The 16002-nt window shown below is 56.1% G+C and overlaps 2 protein-coding genes across 3 annotated transcripts; one reads left to right on the top strand and one right to left on the bottom strand.

Annotated features, from left to right (window-relative positions):
• Nucleotides 1-5: 5 nt before the first annotated feature.
• Nucleotides 6-4934, bottom strand: LOC128782821 (cytochrome c oxidase subunit 6B1). The gene is made up of 5 exons (XM_053933309.1): nt 4860-4934; nt 4531-4646; nt 2589-2696; nt 695-795; nt 6-214 (listed from the first exon to the last, which is right to left on the bottom strand). The coding sequence occupies exons 3-5, from the start codon at nt 2692-2694 to the stop codon at nt 161-163; spliced, it is 261 nt and encodes an 86-aa protein (XP_053789284.1). The 5' UTR covers nt 2695-2696; nt 4531-4646; nt 4860-4934; the 3' UTR covers nt 6-160.
• A 41-nt stretch (nt 4935-4975) lies between these two features.
• On the top strand, nt 4976-15318 carry FBL (fibrillarin). 2 transcript variants are annotated; one of them, XM_053933303.1, is made up of 9 exons: nt 4983-5038; nt 5674-5715; nt 6184-6384; nt 7620-7714; nt 9917-10087; nt 11384-11516; nt 12744-12856; nt 13608-13753; nt 15124-15318. In XM_053933303.1, exons 1-9 carry the CDS (start codon nt 5029-5031, stop codon nt 15143-15145), a joined length of 933 nt encoding a protein of 310 aa, XP_053789278.1. In that variant the 5' UTR covers nt 4983-5028; the 3' UTR covers nt 15146-15318. The 2 variants fall into 2 exon arrangements, with proteins under 2 accessions (XP_053789279.1, XP_053789278.1); XM_053933304.1 differs by lacking the exons at nt 12744-12856; nt 13608-13753; nt 15124-15318 and adding an exon at nt 12380-12601 and having other exon boundaries at nt 4976-5038.
• The last annotated feature ends 684 nt before the right edge of the window (nt 15319-16002 follow it).

The raw sequence follows: 16002 nt of genomic DNA, 5'->3' as shown, positions 1-16002 counted from the left end.
CAGGGCCAGTTTTTAACCCTTTATTGGCGGTGCCACCGCGTGTCCCCTCCCCAGCAGGTGACAGACAGCCGTGTCCCCTCCCGGGGGTGACAGCCGTGTCCCCTCCCCGGGGGGTGGCAGTGTCCCCTCCCCCCGCGGTGTCACCGGCGTTGGGGACAGCTCAGATCTTGCCGGGGAAGGTCCCCTCCTCACGGGCCTCGTCCCACGAGGTCACCTGGGCACAGCGGGGACACGGGGACATTTGGGGGACACGGGGGGACACTGGGGACATTGGGGGGGCTGGGGACACTGGGGGACATTGGGGGATTTGGGACATTCGGGGTTGGGGACACTGGGGACATTGGGGGACACTGGGGACATTTGGGGACATTGGGGACACTGGGGACATTGGGGACATTTGGGGACACTGCAGGGGTTAGGGACAGTTGGGGCACTGGGGACATTGAGGGGACATTGAGGGCACTGGGGACATGGGGACAGTGGGGATGTTGGGGGGGTTGGGGACATTTGGGGACGTCGGGGGATAGAGAAGAGATTGGGGACATCTGGGGACATTTGGGGACATTTGGGGACATTTGGGGCCGGCACTCACCCACGAGGTGGGGCACAGGGGACATTTGGGGACATTTGGGGACGTTTGGGGACATTTGGGGACATTTGGGGACATTTGGGGACATTTGGGGCCGGCACTCACCCACGAGGTGGGGCACAGGGACGTGTACACGCGGAAGTACCACTGGCACGGGGCGGCGTCGGCACCGCGGGCGTCCATGGCGCGCTGGCACCGCTGGAAGTCTGGGGACAGCGAGGGGACAGTGGGGACATTGAGGGGACACTGGGGACACTGGGACAGTGAGGGGACATTGGGACATTGAGGGGACACTGGGGACAGCGAGGGGACAGTGGGGACATTGAGGGGACACTGGGGACACTGGGACACTGGGGACAGCGAGGGGACATTGGGGACATTGAGGGGACATTGAGGACAGTGGGACAGTGAGGGGACATTGGGACATTGAGGGGACACTGGGGACATTAGGGACAGCGGGACATTGGGGACACGGGGACATTGAGGGGACATTGGGACTTTGAGGTGACATTGAGGACAGTGGGACATTGAGGGGACAATTGGGGGATTGGGGGACATTGGGGACACTGGGGAGATTGGGGACACTGAGGGGACATTGGGGACATCATTGGGGACATTGAGGGGACACTGGGGACATTAGAGACATTAGGGACAGTGGGACATTGAGGGGACAGTGGGACATTGGGGACACGGGGACACTGGGGACACTGAGGGGACATTGGGGACAGTGGGGACACAGTGAGGGGACATTGGGGACATTGAGGGGACACTGGGGCAGTGCAGACACTGGGGACATTGAGGGGACATTGGGGGACAATTGGGGACATTGGGGACACTGGGACACTGAGGGGACATTGGGGACAGTGGGACATTGGGGACATCGGGGGACATTGAGGGGATTGGGGGACATTGGGGACAACGTGGTGACAATGAGGGTGGGGACACTGAGGTGACAATGTCACCAGACCCCAAAATGGTGGCATCAGGGACAACTGGGGACACCGAGGGGACATTGGGGAAATTTGGGACACCGAGGGGACATTGGGGAAATTGGGGAAATTGGGGGGACAATTGGGGACATTGGGGACACTGAGGGGACGTTGGGGACATTGGGGAAATTGGGGAAATTGGGGGGATAATTGGGGACATTGGGGACACTGAGGGAACATTGGGGACACCGAGGGGACATTGGGGAAATTGGGGAAATTGGGGGGACAATTGGGGACATTGGGGACACTGAGGGGACGTTGGGGACATTGGAGAATTGGGGGGACAATTGGGGACACTGGGGACACTGAGGGGACATTGGGGACACGGGGGACGTTGGGGACATCCGGGACATGAAGGGGACATTGAGGGGATTGGGGACATTGGGGGACAATTGGGGACATTGGGGGACAATTGGGGACATTGGGGGCGGGGCCAAAGGGAGCCCAGCTCCGCCCAGCCACGCTCAGACACAAAAAAAACCCAAATTTGGGGATTTTGGGGGGATTTTTTTGGGGAATTACAGGAATTTTTTTAGAGGGGATATTTTTAGAGAGTTTTTTTTAGAGGGGGTTTCGGGGATTTTGGGGTTCCCAGACATTTTGGGGATGTTTTTGGGGTGATTTTGGGGTTTTTCGGGCCCCACCCAGGTAGTTCTGCCAGCAGTTCCGGGTCTGGTTCTGGTTGGGGAAGCGGCGAGGACAAACCCCAAATTTGGGGATTTGGGGGGGATTTCTGCGGGGTTTTTTGGGGGGGTTTCGGGGATTTTGGGGTTTTTTGGGGTTCCCAGGAGGATTTTGGGGTGAATTTGGGGTTTTCGGGCCCCACCCAGGTAGTTCTGCCAGCAGTTCCGGGTCTGGTTCTGGTTGGGGAAGCGGCGAGGACAAACCCCAAATTTGGGGATTTTGGGGGGATTTCTGCGGGGTTTTTTGGGGGGGTTTCGGGGATTTTGGGGTTTTTTGGGGTTCCCAGGAGGATTTTGGGGTGAATTTGGGGTTTTTTCGGGCCCCACCCAGGTAGTTCTGCCAGCAGTTCCGGGTCTGGTTCTGGTTGGGGAAGCGGCTGTCGAACGGCGCCGTCTTGTACCGGCCCAGCTTGGCCCCGATGTTCTCTGCCATGCCTAATTAGCGTAATTACACCCCTTCATTAGCACCTCCGCTCCCCAGGGGCCCTCCGGGGAGCGCTAATTAGGGGTTAATTAGGCGCCGGGGGCGTTAATTGCCGAGGGAGCCGATTAAAACTCAATTGAGGGTTTGGGATTTGGGTGGTTTGCGGGGGGGGGGGGGGGGGGGGTGGTGTCGTTAATTGGGCTAATTAGCAGCTGGTTAATTAGCTAAATAGCTGATTAGCCAATGAATTAATTAGTGGGTTGACTAATGAATAGCTCATGAGCTGACCCAGCGGATTAATTGATACTCCAGGCTGTTAATTAGCTCGTTAAGTATTAATTAATCACTCTGTCCAGCGATAAATAAGAAAATAAAAAACAGCAAAAGGACTGAAAAGTCGTTAATGAGGCTAATTAGCAGCTAATTAATTAGCTAGCAAACCGGTCAACACTCAGCTAATTAATTATCAATCTAGGTAATTAATCAGCTCGTTGACTGTTAATTAACCCCGTCCCTAATGAACAACAACAGCAACAAAACCAGCAGGAAGATAAATTAAAAATGGAAATTAATTTGCATTAGTTATGCAAATTAGCAGCTAATTAATCAGCTAAATAACCAGTTAGTGGCTAGTTAATGAATTATCAGCCTGGCCTGTTAATTAGCTCGTTAATCATTAATTAACCCCACCCTGCAACGGCAAAGAAAGGAACAGAAACAGACTGACAGCTCATTGATTATGCAAATGAGCAGCTAATTAATTACCTCGCAGGCTGATTACGGCCTGCACAGCTAATCATCAGCCCAGCCTGTTAATTAGCTCAGTAATTAATAATTAATCTCACCCAACAGCGACAAATAAGAGAATAAAACACAAACGGGAACAGCAGCGACTGAAAGCTCATTAATTATGCAAATTAGCTGCTGGCCATTTAGCAAACGAGCCGTCTAACACCTGGTTCGTTAGTTATCATTCTAGCTTGTTAATTAGCTCGTTAATTACTAATTAATCGCTCCTAACAACCACAAATAAGGCACTAAAGCAGGAGTGGGAACAGCAATCACCCAAGGCTCGTTAATTATGCAAATTGGCAGCTAATTAATTAGCAATCAGGCCGATTACCACCTGCTCAGTTAACGACCCGCCCAGCCTGTTAATCAGCTCATTAATTACTAATTAACCTCCCCCCGCAGCAACAGGAGGAGGAAACACAAATGAGCTGACAGCTCATTGACTATGCAAATTAGCAGCGGCTTAATTAGCATAATGCATTCCGGCCCTCCCAGTCCAAACCAGTTCAAACCAGTTCAAACCAGTGACCCCCCCAGAGCCCTCCCAGTCCAAACCAGTTCAAACCAGTTCAAACCAGTGACCCCAAACCCTCTCCCAGTTCCCTCCCAGTTCCCTCCCAGTCCATCCCAGTCCATCCCAGTTCCCTCCCAGTCCATCCCAGTCCATCCCAGTCCCTCCCAGTCCATCCCAGTTCCCTCCCAGTCCATCCCAGTCCATCCCAGTCCCTCCCAGTCCATCCCAGTTGCTCCCAGTCCATCCCAGTTCCCTCCCAGTCCATCCCAGTCCCTCCCAGTCCATCCCAGTTCCCTCCCAGTCCATCCCAGTTCCATCCCAGTCGCTCCCAGTCCCTCCCAGTCCATCCCAGTCCATCCCAGTCCCCTCCCAGTCGCTCCCAGTCCATCCCAGTCCATCCCAGTTCCCTCCCAGTTCCCTCCCAGTCCATCCCAGTTCCATCCCAGTCGCTCCCAGTCCATCCCAGTCCATCCCAGTTCCCTCCCAGTCGCTCCCAGTCCATCCCAGTTCTCCCAGTACGTCCCAGCTCTCAAAGTCACTTTCACCGCCGCTCGCCGCTCGCCGGAACCAACGAGTCACGCCGGAAGCGACAGCGCCGCCGGAAGTGAGGTCACCTAAGGCCACAGAGCGCCGGTTCCAGGCCGGAGTGTCTCCACTGGAGGAAAAATGGCGGCGACGAGTCCGCCGGAAGTGCCGCGTTAGAGCCCCAAAATCTCGGTTTTTTACCCCAAAATTCCGGATTTACCCCAAATCCCCGGGTTTTACCCCTAAATCCCCGGTTTTTTCTCCAAAATCCCCGGGTTTTACCCCAAAATCCCCATTTTTTCCCCCCAGATCCCCACTTTTGCCCCAAATCCGCATTTTTTACCCCAAACTGCCCTCGGGGCTGCTCTGAGGGCACTTCCGCCCGGAAGTGGGCGGGGCTTGAGCGTCGGGCAGGTTCTGCGCGTGCGCAGGTTCCCGATGGGAACCGCTATTTTGTGACGTCACTTCCCGTTCCGGCAGAGGCGCGCGAGCCCCGCGTGGAGAAAGCGGCGATGAGGCCGGGTGGGAACTGGGACAAACTGGGATGAACTGGGAGGGAACTGGGACAAACTGGGATGAACTGGGAGGGACTGGGAGGGAACTGGGACAGACTGGGATGAACTGGGATGAACTGGGAGGGAACTGGGAGGGAACTGGGAGGGACTGGGAGGGACTGGGAGGGAACTGGGACAAACTGGGATGAACTGGGAGGGACTGGGAGGGACTGGGACAGACTGGGAGGGAACAGGGACAGACTGGGACAAACTGGGTGAGGATTCGGGTGGACTGGGATGAACTGGGAGGGACTGGGAGTTACTGGGAGGGAACTGGAGCAAACTGGGAGGAACTGGGATAAACTGGGAGGGTTTTGGGGGTTACTGGGATGCACTGGGAGGGCGCTGGGCCGTACTGGGTTGTACTGGGAGGGACTGGGGGAGGCGTTGGAGCCAAACTGGGAGCACTGGGAGCCTCCAGGGCCACTCCCAGTCCCTCCCAGTCCATCCCAGTCCATCCCAGTCCCTCCCAGTCCATCCCAGTTCCTCCCAGTCCCTCCCAGTCCATCCCAGTTCAATCCCAGTCCCTCCCAGTCCATCCCAGTCCATCCCAGTCCATCCCAGTCCCTCCCAGTCCATCCCAGTCTGACCAGTTCCCCACAGGTTTCAGCCCCCGGGGGGGACGCGGCGGCTTCCGAGGCAGAGGTGAGTCCCAGTATGAACCAGTATGAACCAGTATGAACCAGTATGAACCAGTATAACCCCGTAACCGCAGGGCTGCCCGTACTGGGAGCCCCAGTTCCTTCCCAGTTCCCCTCCCAGTCCCTCCCAGTTCCCCTCCCAGTCCCCCCAGTTCCCCTCCCAGCTCCCCTCCCAGTACATCCCAGTCCCTCCCAGTACATCCCAGTTGCTCCCAGTCCCTCCTAGTACATCCCAGTCCCTCCCAGTCTCTCCCAGTACATCCCAGTATAACCCAGTCCCTCCCAGTTCCCCTCCCAGTCCCTCCCAGTACACCCCAGTTGCTCCCAGTCCCTCCTAGTACATCCCAGTATAACCCAGTCCCTCCCAGTTCCCCTCCCAGCCCCTCCCAGTACATCCCAGTACATCCCAGTCCCTCCCAGTACATCCCAGTCCCTCCCAGTCCCTCCCAGTACATCCCAGTTCCCCCCACAGGTTCCGGTTTCCCGCCCCGCGGAGGGGGCGTGGCCCGCGGAGGGGGCGTGGCCCGCGGAGGAGGCGGGGCCAGAGGCGGGGGCGGAGCCCGCGGAGCGCCGCGGGGGCGGGGCCGCGGCCGAGGGGGCGGGGCCAGGGGCGGGGCCCGCGGCGGCTTCAAAGGCGGGAAAAAAGTGACGGTGGAGCCGCACCGGCATGAGGGTAACTGGGCATACTGGTTTGTACTGGGAGCGACTGGGAGGGGAACTGGGGGGACTAGGAGGGGAACTGGGCATACTGGTTTGTACTGGGAGCGACTGGGAGGGGAACTGGGGGGACTGGGAGGGGAACTGGGCATACTGGTTTGTACTGGGAGCGACTGGGAGGGGAACTGGGGGGACTGGGAGGGGAACTGGGCATACTGGTTTGTACTGGGAGCGACTGGGAGGGGAACTGGGGGGACTGGGAGGGACTGGGAGGGGAACTGGGCATACTGGTTTGTACTGGGAGGGACTGGGAGGGGAACTGGGCATACTGGTTTGTACTGGGAGGGAGTGGGAGGGGAATTGGAATGGACTGGTTTGTACTGGGAGGGTAACTGGGGGGACTGGGAGGGACTGGGAGGGTTGTTCGGGTTACTGGTTTATACTGGTTTGTACTGGGAGGGACTGGGGGGACTGGGAGGGACTGGGACGGGGCTGTGGAGCCGCTGGGGGTCCCAGGTGTGTCTGAGGTGTTCCCAGGTGTCCCTCACCTGTGCCAGGGGTAGCCCAGGTGTAACTCAGATGTGACCCAGGTGTATCCCAGGTGTATCCCAGGTGTATCCCAGGTGTATCCCAGGTGTACCTCAGGTGTAACTCAGATGTGACCCAGGTGTATCCCAGGTGTATCCCAGGTGTATCCCAGGTGTACCTCAGGTGTAACTCAGGTGTATCCCAGGTGTAACTCAGGTGTATCCCAGGTGTATCCCAGGTGTATCCCAGGTGTACCTCAGGTGTATCCCAGGTGTACCTCAGGTGTAACTCAGATGTGACCCAGGTGTACCTCAGGTGTAACTCAGGTGTATCCCAGGTGTAACTCAGGTGTATCCCAGGTGTGACCCAGGTGTAACTCAGGTGTATCCCAGGTGTACCTCAGGTGTATCCCAGGTGTACCTCAGGTGTAACTCAGATGTGACCCAGGTGTACCTCAGGTGTAACTCAGGTGTATCCCAGGTGTAACTCAGGTGTATCCCAGGTGTGACCCAGGTGTAACTCAGGTGTATCTCAGGTGTAACTCAGGTGTATCCCAGGTGTATCCCAGGTGTGACCCAGGTACACTCAGGTGTACCCCAGGTGTGACGCAGGTGTGTCCCCCCGGCCAGGTGTAACTCAGGTGTATCCCAGGTGTATCCCAGGTATTCTCAGGTACACTCAGGTGTACCCCAGGTGTGACGCAGGTGTGTCCCACCTGGCCAGGTGTGTTCATCTGCCGGGGCCGTGAGGACGCGCTGGTCACGCGGAACCTGGTGCCGGGAGAGTCGGTGTACGGCGAGAAACGGATCAGCGTCGAGGTGCTGGGGGTACTGGGGAGACTGGGGATACTGGGAATGGGGACTGGGGATACTGGGGATACTGGGAGGGACTGGGAATGGAGACTGGGGATACTGGGAATGGAGACTGGGGATACTGGGGGGACTGGGAATGGAGACTGGGGATACTGGGGATACTGGGAATGGAGACTGGGGATACTGGGAATGGAGACTGGGGATACTGGGGGGACTGGGGATACTGGGAATGGAGACTGGGGATACTGGGGATACTGGGAATGGAGACTGGGGATACTGGGAATGGAGACTGGGGATACTGGGGATACTGGGAATGGAGACTGGGGATACTGGGGGGACTGGGAATGGAGACTGGGGATACTGGGGGGACTGGGAATGGAGACTGGGGATACTGGGAATGGAGACTGGGGATACTGGGAATGGAGACTGGGGATACTGGGGGGACTGGGGATACTGGGAATGGAGACTGGGGATGGATACTGGGAATGGAGACTGGGGATACTGGGAATGGAGACTGGGGATACTGGGGATACTGGGAATGGAGACTGGGGATACTGGGGGGACTGGGAATGGAGACTGGGGAGACTGGGGATACTGGGAATGGAGACTGGGGATACTGGGAATGGAGACTGGGGATGGATACTGGGGATACTGGGAATGGAGACTGGGGATGGATACTGGGGATACTGGGGATACTGGGGATACTGGGAGGGACTGGGAATGGAGACTGGGGATACTGGGGGGACTGGGAATGGAGACTGGGGATACTGGGGATACTGGGGATACTGGGAATGGATACTGGGGATACTGGGGATACTGGGAATGGAGACTGGGGATACTGGGGATTCTGGGAGGGACTGGGAATGGAGACTGGGGATACTGGGGATACTGGGGATACTGGGAATGGATACTGGGGATACTGGGGATACTGGGGATGGAGACTGGGGATACTGGGGATACTGGGAATGGAGACTGGGGATACTGGGGATACTGGGAATGGAGACTGGGGATACTGGGGATACTGGGAGGGACTGGGAGGGACTGGGGATGGAGACTGGGAATGGATAGTGGGGATACTGGGGGGACTGGGGATACTGGGAGGGACTGGGGATGGATACTGGGGATACTGGGGATACTGGGGATACTGGGAATGGATACTGGGGATACTGGGGGGACTGGGAATGGATACTGGGAGGGACTGGGAGGGACTGGGGATGGATACTGGGGATACTGGGAATAGATACTGGGGATGGATACTGGGGATACTGGGAGGGACTGGGGATGGATACTGGGGATACTGGGAATGGATACTGGGGATACTGGGGGGACTGGGGATACTGGGAGGGACTGGGAATGGATACTGGGGATACTGGGAGGGACTGGGGGGGACTAGGAATGGATACTGGGGATACTGGGAATGGATACTGGGGATACTGGGAATGGATACTGGGGATACTGGGAGGGACTGGGAATGGGTACTGGGACAGTCTGGGGATACTGGGAGGGACTGGGGGGAACTGGGAGGGACTGGTGGTTTCTAGCAGTGTGTACTGGCTTATACTGGTTTGTACTGGTTTATACCGGTCGATAGTACTCCGTGCTGGTTCTTACTGGTCCGTGCTGGTCTGTACCGGTCTGTACCGGTCTGTAGTGGTCCTTACTGGTCTGTACTGGTCCGTACTGGTTTATACTGGTCCGTGCTGGTCTGTACCAGTCTGTACCGGTCCGTACTGGTCCTCACTGGTCCATACTGGTCTGTACCACTCTGTACCAGTCTGTACCGGTCCATACTGGTCCTTACTGGTCCGTACTGGTCCTCACTGGTCCGTACTGGTCCGTACTGGTTTATACTGGTCCGTGCTGGTCTGTACCAGTCTGTACCAGTCCGTACCGGTCCGTACCGGTCCGTACTGGTCTGTACTGGTCCTTACTGGTCCGTGCTGGTCCGTACTGGTTTATACTGGTCCGTACCGGTCTGTACTGGTCCTTATTGGTCTGTACTGGTCCGTACTGGTCCATACTGGTCTCTAACTGGTCCGCACTGGTCCGTACTGGTCCGTACTGGTTTATACTGGTCCGTACCGGTCCATACTGGTCCGTACTGGTCCTTACTGGTCCGTACTGGTCCTTACTGGTCCTTACTGGTTTGTACTGGTCCGTACTGGTCCGTACTGGTCCTTACTGGTCCGTACTGGTCCGCGCTGGCAGGAGGGCGAGGCCCCGGTCGAGTACCGCGCCTGGAACCCGTTCCGCTCCAAACTGGCGGCCGCCATCTTGGGGGGCATCGACCGCATCCACATCCGGCCAGGTGCCAAGGTGCTGTACCTGGGCGCCGCCTCGGGCACCACCGTCAGCCACGTCTCCGACATCGTGGGACAGGTGAGGGCACACCTGGGCACACCTGGGATACACCTGGGCACACCCGGGACAGGTACAGGCACACCTGGGATACACCTGGGCACACCCGGGACAGGTACAGGCACACCTGGGACACACCTGGGACACACCTGGGCACACCCGGGACAGACACAGACACACCTGGGCACACCTGGGATACACCTGGGACAGGTACAGGCACACCTGGGCACACCTGGGACAGGTACAGGCACACCTGGGCACACCTGGGACAGGTACAGGCACACCTGGGACACACCTGGGACACACCTGGGACAGGTACAGACATACCTGGGCACACCTGGGACAGGTACAGGCACACCTGGGATACACCTGGGACACACCTGGGCACACCCGGGACAGACACAGACACACCTGGGCACACCTGGGATACACCTGGGACAGGTACAGGCACACCTGGGCACACCTGGGACACACCTGGGACAGGTACAGACACACCTGGGCACACCTGGGACACACCTGGGACAGGTACAGGCACACCTGGGCACACCTGGGACAGGTACAGGCACACCTGGGCACACCTGGGACAGGTACAGGCACACCTGGGCACACCTGGGACACACCTGGGACAGGTACAGACACACCTGGGCACACCTGGGACAGGTACAGGCACACCTGGGCACACCTGGGACAGGTACAGGCACACCTGGGACAGACGCAGACACACCTGGGCACGGGTGGCGCAGGGGACACATCTTTAGGTCACCTCTGGTGGCCCTTGGTGACTTTTGGTGGCCTGTGGTGACCTCCAGTGGCCCCTGCTGACCCTTTGGTGGCCCCAGCTGACCTCTGGTGGCCCTGGTGACCTCTGGTGACCCTCTGGTGGCCCTGGGTGGCCCCTGGTGGCCCTGGTGACCTCTGGTGGCCCCTGGTGACCCTCTGGTGGCCTGGGTGGCCCTTTGGTGGCCCCAGCTGACCTTTGGTGACCTCTGGTGGCCCCGGTGACCCTTTGGTGTCCCCTGGTGGCCCCGGTGACCTCTGGTGGCCCCGGTGACCCTTTGGTGTCCCCTGGTGACCTCTGGTGGCCCCGGTGACCCTTTGGTGGCCGCGGTGACCTCTGGTGGCCCCCGGTGACCCTTTGGTGTCCCCTGGTGACCTCTGGTGGCCCCTGCTGACCCTCTGGTGGTCCCGGTGACCCTTTGGTGTCCCTGGTGGCCCTGGGTGGCCCCTGGTGGCCCCGGTGACCCTTTGGTGTCCCTGGTGGCCCTGGGTGGCCCCTGGTGGCCCCCGGTGACCCTTTGGTGGCCGCGGTGTCCGCAGGAGGGCGTGGTGTACGCCGTGGAGTTCTCGCACCGCTCGGGCCGGGACCTGCTCAACGTGGCCAAGAAGAGAACGAACGTGGTGCCGGTGATCGAGGACGCGCGGCACCCCCACAAGTACCGCATGCTGGTCGGTGCGTGCCGCGGCGGCGGAGAACGTTCCGGAACGGGCTGGGACGGGCTGGAGAGGGGCTGGAGAACGTTCTGGAGAGGGGCCGGGGAACGTTCTGGAGAGGGGCCGGAGAACGTTCTGGAGAGGGGCTGGAGAACGTTCTGGAGAGGGGCTGGAGAACGTTCTGGAACGTGCTGGAGAGGGGCTGGAGAACGTTCTGGAGAGGGACCAGAGAACTTTCTGGAGAGGGGCCAGAGAACGTTCTGGAACGTGCTGGAGAGGGGCTGGAGAGACGGCTGGAGAAACTTCTGGAGAAGGTTCTGCACAGGGCTCAGGAGAAGGTTCTGGAGAGGGTTTGGGAGAAGTTCTGGAGAGGGTTCAGGAGAACCAAGGATCTGGAGAGGGTTCAGGAGAAGGTTCTGGAAAACCTTTGGGAGAAACTTCTGGAGAAGGTTCAGGAGAGGCTTCTGGAGAGGATTCTGAGGAAGGTCTGGAGAAGGTTCTGGAGAAGTTTTTTGTCTGGAATTCCAGGATAATTTGGGATAATTCAGGGCGGTCCCGTTCCCCTCCCCAGGCATGGCGGACGTGATCTTCTCGCATGTGGAATTTTGTGGGAATTTTGTAGAAATTTTGGGGTTTTTTTGCCCAGAATCCCGGGACAATTTGAGATAATTTTGGGATAATTCCAGCCAATCCCGTTTCCCCTCCCCAGGCATGGCGGTCGGGATCTTCGCGGACGTGGAATTTTGTGGGAATTTCACGTTCCTGGCTGGAATTTTGTGGGAATTTTGTGGGAATTTTGTAGAAATTTTGGGTTTTTTTCCCCAGAATCCCAGGATAATTTCGGGATAATTCCATCCAATCCCGTTTTCCCCCCCTCCCCAGGCATGGTGGACGTGATCTTCGCGGACGTGGAATTTTATGGGAATTTCACGTTCCTGGCTGGAATTTTGTGGGAATTTCGATGTTTTTGCCCAGAATCCCGGGATAATTTGAGATAATTTTGGGATAATATTGGGATAATTTTGGGATAATTCCATCCAATCCCGTTTTCCCCCCCTCCCCAGGCATGGCGGACGTGATCTCCGCGGACGTGGAATTTTATGGGAATTTCACATTCCTGGCTGGAATTTTGTGGGAATTTTGTGGGAATTTCGATGTTTTTGCCCAGAATCCCAGGATAATTCGGGATAATTTTGGGATAATTTTGGGATAATTCCATCCAATCCCGTTTTTCCCCCCTCCCCAGGCATGGTGGACGTGATCTTCGCGGACGTGGCGCAGCCGGACCAGACGCGCATCGTGGCGCTGAACGCGCATCACTTCCTGCGCTGCGGGGGGCACTTCCTCATCTCCATCAAGGTGCGCCTCAGTGGACCAGAGCGAACCAGTATAAACCAGTATGGACCAGTATGGGCCAGTACGGACCAGTATAAACCAGTATAAACCAGTATAGACCAGTATGGACCAGTACGGACCAGTATGGACCAGTATGGACCAGTATGGACCAGTACGGACCAGTATAAACCAGTATGGACCAGTATAAACCAGTATGGCCCAAACCGGCTCTAACCGGCTCTGGTGGAACTGGCTCGAACTGGTTCTAACTGGGATCTAACTGGGATCTAACTGGGATCTAACTGGGATTCCACTGGTTCTAAGTGCCTCAAACCGGTTCTGATTGATGTGGAACTGGCTCAAACTGGTTCTAACTGGGATCTGCTGGGTCCTAACTGGGATCTAACTGGGATTCCACTGGTTCTAAGTGGCTCAAACTGGTTCTGATTGGCTCAAACCGGCTCTGATCGATGTGGAGCTGGCTCAAAGTGGCTCAAACCGGTTCTGTTTGATGTGGAGCTGGCTCGAACTGGTTCTAACTGGTTCTAACTGGTATTTAAGTGGTTCTAAGTGGCTCAAACCGGTTCTGATTGATGTGGAGCTGGCTCGAACTGGTTCTAACTGGGATCTAACTGGGATTCCACTGGTTCTAAGTGCCTCAAACCGGTTCTGATTGGCTCTAACCGGTTCAGATCGATGCAGAACCGGTTCTGACCGGTTGAGATCGATGCGGAACCGGCCGGAACCGGTTCTGAGCGGCTCTAACCGGCTCCAGGCCAACTGCATCGACTCGACGGCGCCGGCCGAGGCCGTGTTCGCGGGCGAGGTGAGGAAGATGACGGCCGAGAGGATGAAGCCGCAGGAGCAGCTGACCCTGGAGCCCTACGAGAGGGACCACGCCGTGGTGGTCGGCGTCTACCGGTGACTGGGGGGGACTGGGAGGGACTGGGAGGGACTGGGAGGGGAACAACGAGAGGTTTAGGCACAAAAATGGCGATTTTAGGGTGAAAAATGGGGATTTTTTGGGGGAAAAATGGGATTTTTAGGGGTGAAAAAGGGGACTGGGAGGGCCTGGGTTATACTGGGATGGACTGGGAGGGGATTGGGTTATACTGGGAGGGACTGGGTTATACTGGGACAGACTGGGTTTATACTGGGAGGGACTGGGAGGGAAAAAATGAGAGATTTAGGCACAAAAACGGTGATTTTTGGGTGAAAAATGGGGATTTTGGGGGTAAAAATGGGAATTTTGGGGGTGAAAAAGGGGACTGGGATGGACTGGGTTATACTGGGATGGACTGGGAGGGGATTGGGTTAAACTGGGATGGACTGGGTTATACTGGGATGGATTGGGTTATACTGGGAGGGACTGGGTCATACTGGGGGGGACTGGGAGGGACTGGGAGGGACTGGGAGGGGAACAACGAGAGGTTTAGGCACAAAAACGGCGATTTTAGGGTGAAAAATGGGGATTTTTTGGGGGAAAAATGGGATTTTTAGGGGTGAAAAAGGGGACTGGGAGGGACTGGGTTATACTGGGACGGACTGGGTTATACTGGGAGGGGATTGGGAGGGACTGGGAGGGAAAAAATGAGAGGTTTAGGCACAAAAAATGGCGATTTTAGGGTGAAAAAAGGGGATTTTTTGGGGGAAAAATGGGATTTTTGGGGGTGAAAAAGGGGACTGGGATGGACTGGGTTATACTGGGAGGGACTGGGTTATACTGGGATGGACTGGGAGGGGACTGGGTTATACTGGGAGGGACTGGGTTATACTGGGATGGACTGGGTTATACTGGGATGGATTGGGTTATACTGGGATGGACTGGGTTATACTGGGATGGATTGGGTTATACTGGGATGGACTGGGTTATACTGGGATGGATTGGGTTATACTGGGATGGACTGGGTTATACTGGGACAGAGTGGGTTATACTGGGAGGGACTGGGTTATACTGGTTTATACTGGGAGGGAAAAAGCAGGGAGATATTCTTTTTATACTGGTCCATACCGGTCCTTACTGGTTTTTACTGGTTTATATCGATCCATCCTGGTCCTTACTGGTTTTTACTGGTCCTTACTGGTTTTTACTGGTCCTTACTGGTTTTTACTGGTCTTTACTGGTCTTTACTGGTCCTTACTGGTCCTTACTGGTCCTTACTGGTTTTTACTGGTCCTTACTGGTCCTTACTGGTCTTTACTGGTCCTTACTGGTCCTTACTGGTTTTTACTGGTCCTTACTGGTTTTTACTGGTCTTTACTGGTTCTCACCGTCCCCCTCTCCCCCCCAGGCCCCCCCCGAAGGAGAAATGACGTCATCGCGCCTCCGGCCCGCCAGGGGGCGCCACCAGCGGGGGCGTGGCCTAACCAGGAAGTTCTCGGCGCTGATCCGGAAATGGGCGTGGCCTAACCCGGAAGCGGCTCCGGTGTTTGGGGTGGGGGAGGGGCCCGGGGGGGTTTTGTTAAATAAAGGAAAATTGATTAATTAGCGTCGTTAATTGATTAATTGGGGGTTAATCGGCGCACCGGGGGTGGTTCGTGGGCTAATGAAAGGGGCTCGGGGTGATTGACGGAGTTGTTAATTAGTGGTTCATTAATTAACGGTCATTAGCGCCAGGTTATTAATTGCACTTCATTAATTAATTGCTGCAAGCGTTAATTGATTCCTGGGCGTGCTAATGACCGCAGTGGTTAATTGGGGGGGGGTAATTAATTAATTGGGACTGTGCAATTAGTGGGGGTGGCTAATTGCGGGTGTTAATTGGGGCTAATTGCTTTAATTAATTAATTAAGGGGGGGTTAATTAGCTCTGGGTGTCATTGGGTGTTTAATTAATTACCGGGGCTCGGTCACTGAGTGGGAGATGTTAATTGGGGTCATTAATTAAGGAAAGCAGTTAATTACCCATGGGACTCGTTAATTGGCACGTTGATTAATGGGGTTAATTAACAGGATTAATTAATGCTGGGCTTGATTAATGGGGTTAATAGAATTAATTAATGCTGGCTTAATGGGGTAATTAATTATGGTTAATTAATGGGGTTCACTACTGGGGGTTCATTAATGGGGGTTCATTAATGGGGTTAATTAATGGGGTTAATAGGGTTAATTAGTGCTGAGGTTAATTAACGAGGGTTCATTAATGGGGGTTCATTAATGGCATTAATTAA

Source organism: Vidua chalybeata, assembly GCF_026979565.1.
Source record: "Vidua chalybeata isolate OUT-0048 chromosome 39 unlocalized genomic scaffold, bVidCha1 merged haplotype SUPER_39_unloc_1, whole genome shotgun sequence".
Taxonomy (NCBI): domain Eukaryota; kingdom Metazoa; phylum Chordata; class Aves; order Passeriformes; family Viduidae; genus Vidua; species Vidua chalybeata.
The sequence above is the reverse complement of the archived record's forward strand: the minus strand, read 5'-3'. Positions and strand labels throughout refer to the sequence as shown.

Excerpts from the sequence above, each read along its gene's own strand:
- LOC128782821 (XM_053933309.1), bottom strand. The coding sequence starts at position 2,694 with ATGGCAGAGAACATCGGGGCCAAGCTGGGCCGGTACAAGACGGCGCCG. Across the intron at positions 796-2,588 it reads CTGCTGGCAGAACTACCTGG|ACTTCCAGCGGTGCCAGCGC; the intron begins GTGGGGCCCGAA and ends CGCTGTCCCCAG. Across the intron at positions 215-694 it reads CCCTGTGCCCCACCTCGTGG|GTGACCTCGTGGGACGAGGC; the intron begins GTGAGTGCCGGC and ends CGCTGTGCCCAG.
- FBL (XM_053933303.1), top strand. Across the intron at positions 12,857-13,607 it reads ACTTCCTCATCTCCATCAAG|GCCAACTGCATCGACTCGAC; the intron begins GTGCGCCTCAGT and ends AACCGGCTCCAG. Across the intron at positions 13,754-15,123 it reads GTGGTGGTCGGCGTCTACCG|GCCCCCCCCGAAGGAGAAAT; the intron begins GTGACTGGGGGG and ends TCTCCCCCCCAG.